The 12,989-nt window shown below is 42.9% G+C and overlaps 1 protein-coding gene across 1 annotated transcript in view; it reads right to left on the bottom strand.

Moving 5' to 3' along the window:
* The window catches only part of ITGA2 (integrin subunit alpha 2), a 69,599-nt gene that overhangs the window by 19,226 nt on the left and 37,384 nt on the right, over positions 1-12,989 (bottom strand). Inside the window, exons 14-21 of the mRNA XM_015419005.1 lie at positions 11,330-11,533; positions 9,437-9,573; positions 8,491-8,630; positions 7,375-7,526; positions 6,403-6,513; positions 4,692-4,774; positions 1,843-1,984; positions 563-655 (exon numbers count right to left, since the gene is read on the bottom strand). Of these exons, the coding sequence (XP_015274491.1) occupies positions 563-655; positions 1,843-1,984; positions 4,692-4,774; positions 6,403-6,513; positions 7,375-7,526; positions 8,491-8,630; positions 9,437-9,573; positions 11,330-11,533 (1,062 nt within the window). The remainder of the gene's footprint in view (positions 1-562; positions 656-1,842; positions 1,985-4,691; positions 4,775-6,402; positions 6,514-7,374; positions 7,527-8,490; positions 8,631-9,436; positions 9,574-11,329; positions 11,534-12,989) is intronic.

The raw sequence follows: 12,989 nt of genomic DNA, 5'->3' as shown, positions 1-12,989 counted from the left end.
CAAACGCATAGGCTGGATGGTGGTAAGGTAAACAGTAGTGGGTGAGGGTGGGAGGGGGGGGAATGGCGGTGGCAGCTGGAGGCCTCTGCATCCCGTTGCTGGCCCTGGAGTGAGTGGGGGGGAAGGGACCCGGCCTCCAGTTGCCGGCCCAGGAGTCGGTGGTGGGGGAGGGGAAGGGAGTGGGCGACCGGAGGCTTCTGCCTCCTGCAGCATGGAGAGGGTGGGGTTTGCAGAGAGGTGGGACCTCAGACAGGTAGAATGCAATAGACTACACCCTCCAAACCAGCCATTTTGTCCTGGGTAACAATTGCTGCCAATCTGCAGGTGAGGGCTACAGATCACTCACAATTACAACTGCTCTTCAGGGAGCAGAGATCAGTTCCTCTGGAGAAAACAGAGGACTCTGTCATTATACCCTGCTGAGGTCACCACAGCAAATTGACACTGTTTGCCCAAAGCCAGAGCACTGCCCCAGAGCCTCTTTCTAGATCTCGTTGTATTGCTTTCACAACGGGCTTTACTGCTAGTATGAAATAATTCAAATATGAACTCTAAGAAATACCTGTTGCCCTTCTTTAAAAACAGGATAGCTGATCTGGCAGATAACAAGCTGATGGGTTGTGGTCATCTGACATGAAACTTCAGTACCATCAACCTAAAGATAACATACAGACATCTGTAAGTAATAAACTATATTACAGAACTGGAGACTGCTTATATTACAATCCTTAAGAATAGTTCAGGAGGTGGTAATGTGTTAGCGATGCTCAAAAATGTGTCACACACTCAATAGACAGCATTTCTTTGGTTCAAACAGACACATTTCACAAATACCTTCAACTCTGTTGCAAACAAGTCAAAAGAAAGCTTCATAGGTGTTTATGGAACAAAAGAAACTGTTGCAATGCGGAATGCTTGGCATTTCATTTTCACCCCAGAACTAGTGACAACAGGTAAGCCAATGGTTTCCCCTAAGGAATTTCCTGATAGTCTCTTATCTTGTACAATATATGCCAGTGTATATTTACCAATTTAAGCAAATATGCCAGAGGACTTAGCATAAGTGGATGTTAGAGCACATGAGAAAAACATGCTTTCCTAGTTGTAGTTTCATTTCTGTTCCCTTACAAGCCAAAACAGTCCATCAGCTTGCATGAAATGCGAGACAGACACCGCAATTTGGAAAACCCTCAGGGAATGAGGAGTCACCTTGTCCTCTATCATTTCCAGTGCCTGGTGGAACAGGAAGCACATTTCCTCTGACACGCTTCTTCACTGCAGCCCCAGTTATCCAAACCAGCTCCTATCAACATTTGGCATCGTTTCAGAACTGGGCTCCTAATTTGGAAAGGCTGAGATCAGGATCAGATTCTTCTAGGAGTATTCAAGGCATCTCTCAGTACAAAAGAATTCTGTTTATTTAAGCTGATATGTATAACTTCTTGCAATGAGAGACAGAGATTTACCTACTAAAGGCAGGTGTATGCCAGAAAAAAAAATCAAGAGGTGTTTGATTCTTGAAAGCAAAACCAGAAATGGGTAGGGCAACTTTATCTTGCTGTACCCATCACATACAGAGTTCCTATTTTTCATCTTCTAAATGCAGCACATGTGGAGGGAAATGAAAAAGAAAAGAAACCCTTGCATGATGGATATATGTGTGTAGAACCAATACAACCTGTATTTATCTGCCTATGTGATACTGCTGAAAAGATAATTATCTGGCAACTTATTCTACATATATCATATCCACTGAAACATATTAAAGAGAAATAGTTAGTCTTGTAAAAACTTCAAATGCCAGTGCTATCAGGAACAAAAGAAAAATAAAAACAAACATACAGGTGCAGAAGACGAAGCAAAAAACAAGTTTTCCGAAAAAGCAATCTGAATTCTGGTGTTGTACGCATTTTCTTTCTTGTTTCTCAGTTTCACACTGAATGTTAATCTTTTGTTCTTACTGCTGACAATAAACTGTTCTTTGCTGTTACAAGGAAGAAAAGAAAAACACTGTTCATGTGGTCTGCATGGTAACTCCAGACTAGTGAAAGAGAAGCACACGCACTATAATGACAAGCTTGGACAGAATCGAGCATGTAGTTAAAGAGACTCAAGTCCCACTGAAATCAGCAGGCCTTAGGCATACTTTGTTCTCAGCTGGGTGACACTCTTGATTTATACAGGCCCAGAGAGAGGTTTGGCTGAAGTTGATTTGCAGCATCAAAGATGAATGATTCAGCCTCCTCCTGGAGGACTGTAAGGGGAGGGTTAAATAGCCTGTCCTAGATTCTTGCTTACCTATGAATGCATGGGAAACATATTTTAGAGACATTTTTGCATTAGGCAAGGAGGGCCCATGAGTAGCTGCTGAAGGCCTGGTTGGGGTTCCTGAGTGGTTACCAGTATCCATCTCAGAAATCACCAACCTTATCCATTGTCTGAAGTCAGGCAAAGCCCCAGGTAGTGATAACGTTACCACAAATTTATTAAAAGCAAATTTGGACTGGTGGACTCCAGTCCTTGCTTAATTATTCACCTGGATTGGTCTTACAGCCTGCATCCCGAAGGACTTGGGATTGGCTGTAATTATTCCAACCTTTAAAAAAGGTTTCAGATCTGAACCAGCCAATTATCGCCCAACCAGTTTACTGAGTGTTATTAGTAAATTATATCCAAGCCACCTACAGAGGAAGTTATTGGAAAGGCTAGATCTGGAAAACATCTTAGAGGAGGAACAAGCTGGTTTTAGAGCAAGCTGTTCAACAATGGATCAGGGACTTATTCGTCAACATTTAGAAGAAGAAGAGATGGATTTATACCCCGCCCTTCACTTGGAGTCTCAGAGTGGCTTACAATATCTTTCCCTTCCTCTCCCCACAACAGACAGCCTCTGAGGTAAGTGTGGCTGAGAGAGCTCTGAGAGAACTGCTCTTGAGAGAACAGCTCTGAGAGAATTGTGACTGACCCAAGGTCACCCAGCTGGCTGCATGTGGAGGACTGGGGAATCAAACCCAGTTCTCCAGATGAGAGTCCGCCGCTCTTAACCACTACAGCAAACTGGCTTTAGTAGACAAATACAGATCATCAGAAGGTGGGGTAGTTCAAGTAACTGTAATCGATTTTAAGTCACCTTTTGATCTCATTTCATGTGCTAGGCTATGGATTAAATTTAAAAATACCAATATACACAGATGGCTACTAATTGACATCTGTGGCCTATATGAAAACACATGGCTACGGGTTAACTGTAACTGTGCTGGGCATCTGTCAATTCCTGCTCCTACTTATAATATATTAAGCAGGGTTGTATTTTGGCACTTATTTTGTTCAACTTCTATACTATTTCATTGGTTAAGAGTTTGTCTGATCCTAGTTTTCATCCCCCTTCACTGGCCTCTAGACCACTCTCAGTTTTCCTTTATGCTGATGATGCAGTCCTGCTGTCTCATATTTATTAAATTTTATTTTAGACCACCCTCCCACAGAAGGACCGGGCTCAGGTTGGTGTACAACCTGATATCATATAGACATTGATAAAAACAAACTAAAACCAAAAAAACACAGCAGTATCAAAAGATGGTGTTAAAATTTTCTAATGATGTCATGGACCTCACAGGGTGGGAGCCCCAGAAAGGATGAAGCCGTCGCTGTCCTCAACCAAATGCCTGGCGGAACATCTCCGCCTTATAGGCCCTGTGGAACTGCATCAGGTCCTGCAGGGCACAGATGTTATTTGGCAGAGAGTTCCACCCAGTTGGAGCTAGGGCGGAAAATGCCCTGGCTCTGGTTGAGGAACATCAAATATTTCTTGGGCCAGGGACCACCAGCAGATTTCTATTGAGTGCAGTGCTTTCCTGGGGGTATACCAGGAGAGGCAGTCCTGAAGATATGTGGGTCCCGGACCGTTAAGGGCCTTAATGGTCAGTACCAGAACCCTGAACTTGATCCGGCACTCCACTGGAAGCCAGTGCAGCTCATGATATCACAGAAGCAAAGGACCCAATGCGTTTCAGCCCTGAGAGGCTTCTTCAGTGGTTAAAATTATACTAACACAAACATAAAACTGTAGTCTTTTTCAGGACAGGCAAGTTGTATAAAAAAGCGAAGCTCCAAATAATGGTCGTAAATCAATGAGCCCTCACTCATCAGAGATAGTAACAAAGGACTAACGTTCTATTGAATGTGCAACTTCATCTTGTTGCTGTATACTATGATCTGAGTTTGTAATGGTACTATATATACATTGTGTAATAAATAGTTGTATTTTATTTTATTTTCTAATTGCTCAACCTTTTGGTTCCTGACTTGATTTTCAGGTTGGGTGTTTTTTCCCCTCTTGACTTTCTCTGGAATCTTCACTCTACCATGGAAGCTTGCTGAGTGACCTTGGGCCAGTCACATAATTTGGCCTAACCCACCTCACAGAGTTGCTGTTGGAAGGAGAGGAGGAGGATTTAAGCCATTTTGGGCACCCGTGGTGGAAAAAGGCAGGGTATAAAAGAAGTAAAAATAACTAATAATTAAATATGAAATAGGATCCTGTATCAGTGTAGAGGTTGTGTCAAGGCTGTTTAAACCTAATGAAATCATGGCAAAAGGTTATACATATATGTATTTTCTTCTTAATTTCTGTTTTCAGTCAAAGGGAATAGCTGTCCCTTATTCAAGAGAACTGAATTACCGCATCTTACTCATTATTTGTCTTCTGTTGAACATCAAGGATAAGGTCAGCATTGCAGACTTCATCTTCACCACAATCTTTAACAAATGGGATCTACAGGAATTTTTAAAAAAGGAAGAAAAAACTTTACTCCTACCGCCATAGCATCTGACTGACTTCATACAAATATTAGAAAAGAGTATCTGTGTGGCTGTCTACAATCAAAACAAACACAATTCAAAATTGCGGAGTACTTAACGTTTGCACAAAGAAATTTCAATTTTCTCTGACTTTCAAGAGCCTATAAATACTAGCTTGGTGACCAGCCTGCTTCTATTCGTGCTTGCCACTGACTATCCGCCCCTTCACCCAAAGTATGGTGGCATGCAATAAAAGCTTGAGAGGAGTTCCTATCTCTGGTGCAGCAGTATAGAGAAGGCAAAAAAATGCAGGCTTTCTCTTTTTGCAATTTTATCTTTCTCGAGCATCATTGCGACTGATCCTCACTCCCCGTTTTTCAAGAGGGCTTTGGAAGAGGCAGCCTCTTCTCTCCTTTGTACTGGTGCTTGCAAAAAAAACGCAAGCAGCAGCAAGGCTTGCCTTTTGCTTCATATCTCTAAACTTCAGTGCAAATGACCCTCCACCCACCTTCTGGCACACTTGGGAGAAGATAAGGGTTTCTCTTATTTCCTGGCGAGATAATGGGAGACCCTTTGCACTGCACAAATGAGAGCTCAGGAGAGGGGAGGTGTGAGCTGCTACTGGATGTCTTTCACACACCAGAAGGGAAAAGCATTTGCTTCCTGTGAGTGCATCTGCCTGGTGATCTCTCTAAATTGTGCTAAGGCAATATGCATTCTTTCACTTAATCTGTGCAATTCATTCCACTGATGCTAGTCAAGGAGGAGGACAAAACAAGGTACTGAAATCTCTGGGAATTCTGCTCAGCTCTTCCCTCTTACAGTTTTTGAGTCCTCATTTAGGTGTCCTTTGACATGCGTTAAACCCTAACTCAGACTGAAATGCAAGCTAAGACCCACAGCATACTCGGCTTAGCACTTGTTTGGTCTAATAATGAAAATGAAGAATTCCCACAGTTTACATAATCACTTCTGGAGTGCCTGTGCAACACCATCGTAGCCTCAGGTTATTTGCCATTATAGTGATGCAGACATATCTGCTCCCAAGACCCTTTTGTTGCAGATCTTAAAGTCACCTTCCGCAAAAGAATGGCAAAGGGAGCTTTCAGAACGAAACTACTAAAGTGGGGTTCACTGAGGTTTCTCACTATCTCCCCGCCAGGGCTGACAAGGTTTTGTGATTATCGTTATCTCCCTTAGCAAGACCTCAAACTCTATACCCTTTACAGTATTAACAAGCTTTGCATTACTAGAGAGAATGCTCTCTGCATATTTCTTGACCAGATTTAATTTTGCAATTATGTTTCAGTCTCTGCTTCCCGAATCTCAGGACTCTATTTTTCTCTCCCTGTTGAACAAAAGGAACGTGTACTAAGGATCCTTATATCGTATCTGAAGAAGAGGCCTCTATTCCACAAAAGGTCATGTTGGAATAAAATTCTGTTAGTCTTTAAGGAGTCACGACAAGACTGTTCCTTCCTATCACATTTTTAGCTTGCTCCTGAGCCAACAAGAGCAGAGTGGCACACAAGTTTCACATTTCCCCTGCAAAATTATTTGTTGACACAGCAAGGAGTGAGTGTTGTCTGTCAATATACTTACACTGTAAGTAACAGATGCTGGGGAAGCTTTATCAAGAACTGGACCTGAGCCAGGATTCTTGAGGCTAATATCAATGCGCACACTAAAGGAGTTGATAGCGTCAGAAGGCTCCTGGAGGAACACACACATACAATCAATCAATATCTTAACTGGTATTTTAATCTTCTTTTAGAGAAAGAGGAAAACTGATGTCATCTTTAGACTTAGGTCTCATGAGGGGGTAAACTATTCTGGGTCTGTGTCATGGCAGCAGACCTCTGAATACCAGTGCTAGGAGGCAGCATCAAGGGAATGGCTCAGCCTCTATGCCCTGTTTGTTTGGCCTTCCAGCACAGCTGGTTGGCCGCTGTGCGAAAACAGGATGCTGGACCACTACACTGATCCAGCAAGGCTCTTCTTATGTTCTTATGCACCCAGCAGAAGAATGGGGAAGAATGCAGAGGTGGTAGAATGGATTGTACTACTGCAGGCAGTGGGTGGGGAGTAAAATGTTCAAATGCTCCCCAGTGCAAAATAAAAATAAAATCTCTTAAAGCAGATAACTAGGTTAAGAGTGGAAAGACCAAACTATAACTGCTGTCTTGCATATGCTGCCTTTATACTTGCAGGGAGGTTTTGGGTGGTGGAGCATTCAAAAATGTTATCTATTCTGCTGTCGGAAGTAGTACAATCTCTTTCTACCAATCTACTGTTCCATGATCCTTTAGTGTTTTTTTCCTGCATGTGTAGACTGGGCCACAGACTGCAAGTGGGAGCCCGTTCTTCCTTATAGTAAAAATATTCTCTGCACAAAAAAGCTGCACGTCAAAGTGAAGCATTCCAGCTTAGCTCCTGCAAACAAAGTAGATGTTCTACCACGGAGCTATAATCTCACCCCCAGCAAACAATTTGATCTCTTTTTCTTGACAAACAAGCCTGAAGCACAGATTTCTACTTAAATAATATGTGGAATGGTTGGGTAGTCATATTTACCTGGACATTGAAAGCATGTTCTATGCAGCTCTCCTTGGGATGGACTATGATGTTATTCTGCAGGTACCTCTCACTGGTTTCTTTAAATAATCCTCTTGAGGTCACTCGAGAGGATAGGAGGTCAGCATCCAATGTCAGGTTGTATCTGATATCTAAAGAGATTTCAAAAGTGTTGTAGCCCCATGAGGAAGCTGTGTTCAAGGTGTTTTAGACACAATTTAATTTGCCTGGGCTTTCCTCCTCTTCCAGCTCGTTGGATAATAGCAGTGTGGTATGATTAGAGTCACCATAGTGAACCCTGTGTACCATTAAGATAGATCAAGGTGGGAGCCGTGTTGGTCTGAAGCAACAGAACAAAGTCCAATGGCACCTTTAAGACCAACAAAGTTTTATTCAGGGTGTGAGCTTTTGTGTGCATGTACGAAAGCTCACACCCTGAATAAAACTTTGTTGGTCTTAAAGGTGCCATTGGACTCTAACTTTGTTCCAGAGTACCATTGTTAGGACTAAGACTGTAAAGCACTTTGGAGTTTTAATAAATGTTAAGGAAACTGCCTGTACTGATAAGACTATGAACACAACTAAAAGCAAATTTATTCATTCATACTAATCACACAATAATTTTTCCAGGAATAATTTCCTGCTAGAATAAGGGACACCAACTACCCCCCTCATACTACATACTATATAATGCCTGGTTTGTGCCCATTTCAGAAGGTATAATGGCCTGCAGTGGGAGGGGAGAAGGCAGGAAAGTTCTGCTCTATATCCTGAGCTCTGCTTGTGGTTGGTTGTGTAAAACCCACTGGTAGGATTGCACCACTGGAATTTCTTCGACCCCCTTCAATAACATACCTTGGTGCTACATACAAGCAGTTGTGAATATTTGGTAAGCACTGCAATGGCAAAGTGAATTGTTGTTAGCCAAATTGCCTTGATTTCTTAATCAATATTGGGGAAACCTTGCCCAAAATACTGAATTATGATTTATTTTTTATCACTTTTTATCTAGATTTTGTGTATCTGTGTGGGTGGGGTGGAAGATTGCAATATATTTCTAGTAATTCCCCCTTCTTTGCTAATAGATTAAACATGCAATAAAATGTAAATACTTACCCACTTGATTACTCCTATTGGCAGGTCTAAATGTTGCACTGAAACATATCTGCAGAACTACCTCAATATTCTTGTTTAATAGGCTGATCTTCTTCGGTGTAGAGGAGGCATGTATAGATACATCAGCTATACTCTGCGACCTAAGAGAACAGAGGAGCCTGTGACCTCACTGACTTTCTCAAACAGGCCAGATGGCATGGGAAGGAGGAGGAGGAGGAGAGTTGGATTTATACCCCACCCTTCACTCGGAGTCTCAGAGCGGCTTACAAATCTCTTCCCTTCCTCTCCCCACAACAGATACCCTCTGAGGTAGGTGGGGCTGAGAGAGCTCTGAGAGAACTGCTCTTGAGAACAGCTCTGAGAGAACTGTAACTAACCCAAGGTCACCCAGCTGGCTGCATGTGAAGAAGTGGGGACTCAAACCTGGTTCTCCAGATTAAAGCACACCTACTCTTAACCACTACGTGAAACTGGCTCTCTAGTGAATCTCCAAGACTTAAAGAAACCAAGGCTTTGGAGGGGCATCAATATTGTTGTCATTGCTTAGCAACCTCCCAAATGGCAACTGAGATCTCAGTGGGCATTCTTTTCCTAAAGCTACAGGTGTTTCTATTGTTTGGGGGGAATTTTAATCCCCTAATTATTTTGAGATTATTTTTTTTTTTGCAAACCTGCGACTTCCTTCAAATTTGTAAAGATACCCCCCCCCCCATCTGTCCTTAGCTCCATGCTGTGGATTTATTAATCCATACTCTATGGCCCAGTCTAGAATTAGATACAGGATAATGCAAAATGTTAAACATCTGGGAAACATCTGGTGATATTGTGACAAAGACTGAGGGAACCTCTCAAGCATGCAATAATCATTAAGCAAATAAAGAAAAATAATCATTAGGCTAATAAAGAAAAATATTAAGAGTGGGATCTGAAGAAATACATTACTAACCAGAACTGAATCACATTTCCATCAGTGCCAACAGATACATCAGTAATTCCATCACCATTTAAATCATTACGGCCATCTATTGCTCTTCCAAAATACTGCAGCTGCTGGCCAAATGCAGGGTCAGATCCTAAAATTTTCTGGAAACAAAGAAGATTACAGCAGATACAGACTGATCTCTAAAGAGAAAATCACCTTGTTTCAACTACAAATATTAAATTACAATATTTTGAAAATTCCTCCCCCCCAATCACCAATATTGTCCATGTGAATGAAATCATATTTTCCATTTTATTTATTGTTTTGTGAATTAGTTACAAAACTACTGCATTGAAATGGTAGGGTCAAACCCAAAATGATTATGACATGATTTGTTTATTAGTTTTTAAGTTGCCATGGAACTTTTCCCCTGTTATGTATCATAAAATTACAGTGATCAAAAACAAGCATTTCACAAAACCACTGAGATATTTTAGATGCATTTGCATCCACACAAAGAAAACGTACTGAAATATCAATTATTGCCAGTAGTAATATTCAAGGGTAGCTGTGTGATAAGTCCTATAAAGTAAAGTGCCATGGTGGCGAGGTCAGACAAGGATCTTGGAGAATTCAGTTCTGAATCTCCACTCGGTCATAGAAAACATACTGGGGCCCCGGTCACACGGGCCAAAAAATGCGGGGGGGGGGGAGCGTGCCTGTTTGCCCCGGAGCAAACTAATGTGCGGCCGCCAGATCACACGTCCCACCAACGTCCCGTGGTTTGGGGGGAGGTGCCGATCACACGACAATCCTGCGGCGCAGCAAAGAAGCGGCGCGGCGTGATCACAGCAGCAATGGCTAGGCACCGCTGCCGTGGCAAACGGGGTTGTGGGTTTTTTTAAACCAAAGTGTGCACATGTGCCGTTGGGTGCTTGTGCGCATCCCGTGGAGACTTGGGGAAAAAAACGTTTTTGCGATGGGACATGGGCGGGCACCGGATGCCACGAACTACCACCGGAAACGCGATCAGATGCCAGCCCTTGCCCGGCGGTTTCCAGAAACTAGTAACTTGGAGGTATTAGTTTTTTACGCCGCATCTTCAGCGGGAAGCCTTGGGTTAGCCATGGGAGCTCTACGCCTCCCAGATGTTGCGGTGTGATCGCGCCCGGAAAATCCACCTATCTTCCGTCTCTGTAGCGTGGCTAATGCTCCGTGTGACCACATCCTGGGTGACCCTGGGCTAGTCCCATGTTCTCAGGCTAGATGCATTAATTTATCAGGGTTATCAGGGAAAAGGATCCAAAAACATGTAAGTAGATGACATTACACATTTTATGAGCCTCACATGAAAGAGCTAGAAGAAATTCTTAAGTGTAAGGATGTGCTGCTGGTGACCAATATCAAGCTAATTCATGCCATAGTATTCCCCATTACTATGTACAGGCGTGAAAGGTGCACAATGAAGAAAGCTGATGTGAATAAAATTGATTCATTTGAAATGTGGTGTTGGAGGAGAGTTTTATGGACACCACAGACTGCCAAAAAGACAAATGTGGGTTCCACATCAAATCAAGCCTGAATTCTCCCTAGAAGCTAAAATGACTAAACTGAGGCTATCATATTTTGGTCACATTATGAGAAGACAAGAGTTATTGGAAAAGTCAATAATGCTAGGAAAAACTGAAGGCAGCAGGAAAAGAGGAAGACCCAACATGAGATGGAGTGACTCAGTCAAGGAAACCATGGCCCTCAGTTTGCAAGACCTGAGCAAGGCTGTTAATGATACCTAGGGCTGCTATAATCAGGAAGAGACTTGATGGCACTTAACACACACACACACACAAGCCTCGCAAAGCTTGAAACAATTAAAAGTATGTAACAAGCTCCTATTCCACTGCATTAGAAGGGACTTACCTGAGAATACTTAGTATGTATTGTCCTCTGTTTGCCATTGTAAATGTAGACTGCACCAGCATTTTTGTTTTCTAATGGTGCCCCAACTATTACATCGTTAAAGCCATCCAAATCAATATCTGAGACAGCAGTGATGGCAGATCCATAGCGAGCATTTTCTAACCCTTGAGGACCTTCCAGAAGTTCTCGCTTACCCAAAATGCCCTATCAGAAAACATCAGAAAATGAAAAGGGGAGCACACCATTAAGGGTTGCATTACTAGACTAAAATTATTGTATCCATATATAATTCTTTGAAAGTGAGATGGAATTTCCTAGTTCCTACACACACACACACAAAATTATCTGTGGAAATACTTAACTCTATTGACTTTTGTTGTGCCAGCTATAAAAGAAGTGTTAAAAAACAGCTTACAGACATGATAAAAACTTTCCATTAAGCATCCTGGCAAACATTGCTGAAACAAACTTTACTATAGTGCTCGCACTGACAACAACTGTTGCTATTTAAACAGGTACTAGATCCAGCTAGGAACCTTTTGTGCTGGATGATAAACCACGTATATGAACACATCTTGCGTGCATGATTCCCATCTCAAATCCAGTAGCTGAACTTGTGCATGGATAATCTTCTTTAAAATACTCAGTGCTGACTAGCTGGTTGGGAAAAGGAGTGAGGAATTCATATTCAGCCCCTACCAACCCTTCCTTCTCTGCAAACAGCTAACGGTTATGATTTGACCTACTTTCAAAGAAATCCATGAGTATCACCCTGGCTACTCTGTGTAGTTGTTTTTGACTTATGATTCCTGATGCGCAGTCCTTGTAAGCATATTTTGAGAGCCAGTGTGGTAACAGTTACTGTGACTGAGTTGGACTAAAGAATGGAGAGACCCAGGTTCTAATCCTCAGTTAGCCCTGAAACTTGCTGGGTGGCCTTTGGTTAGTCACACTCATTGGGTTAGTAGAAAAGAGTCCAGTAGCACCTTAAAGACTAACAAAACTTGTTGTAGGGCATGAGCTTTTATAAGTCACTGCTCACTTCTTCAGATACCTGAAGTGAGTAGTGACTCACAAAAGCTCATACCCTTCACAAATTTTGTTAGTCTTTAAGGTGCTACTGGATTCTTTTCTACTGCTATAGACAGACTAATAAGCTACCCATTTTCATCTATATTCATTGGGTTGCTGTGAAGACAAAATAGAAAGTACAAGAAAGAGGACCCGCAAAACTCGCAGGGGGAGGAGCTGGGGAGCTCCACACTAAACAGGCGGCGGAGGAAGAAGCAGAAGCAGAAGTTCCCCGTCTCCTCCACCCCCCCTCAACTACCTCCCCCCAGCCTCTCTCTCTCTCCCCCCATTCTTTCTCTTCCCCCAGTCTCTCTCTCTCTGTTCCCCCCGTTCTCTCTCTCCCCCCAGTCTCTCTCTCTCTCACTGTTCTCTCTCTTCCCCCCGTCTCTCTCTCTCTCCCCCTCTCTCTCTCTGTCTCCCCCGTTCTCTCTCTTCCCCCCGTCTCTCTGTCTCCCCCGTTCTCTCTCTTCCCCCCAGTCTCTCTCTTCCCCCCAGTCTCTCTCTCTCCCCCGTTCTCTCTCTTTTCCCCCCAAGTCTCTCTCTCTTTCCCCCGCCGAAGCGAGGCCCACGCGGCTCACATCTGCCGGGC

This window comes from Gekko japonicus, unplaced genomic scaffold, assembly GCF_001447785.1.
Source record: "Gekko japonicus isolate JY-2015 unplaced genomic scaffold, Gekko_japonicus_V1.1 scaffold176, whole genome shotgun sequence".
Classification (NCBI taxonomy): Eukaryota; Metazoa; Chordata; class Lepidosauria; order Squamata; family Gekkonidae; genus Gekko; species Gekko japonicus.
The sequence above is the reverse complement of the archived record's forward strand: the minus strand, read 5'-3'. Positions and strand labels throughout refer to the sequence as shown.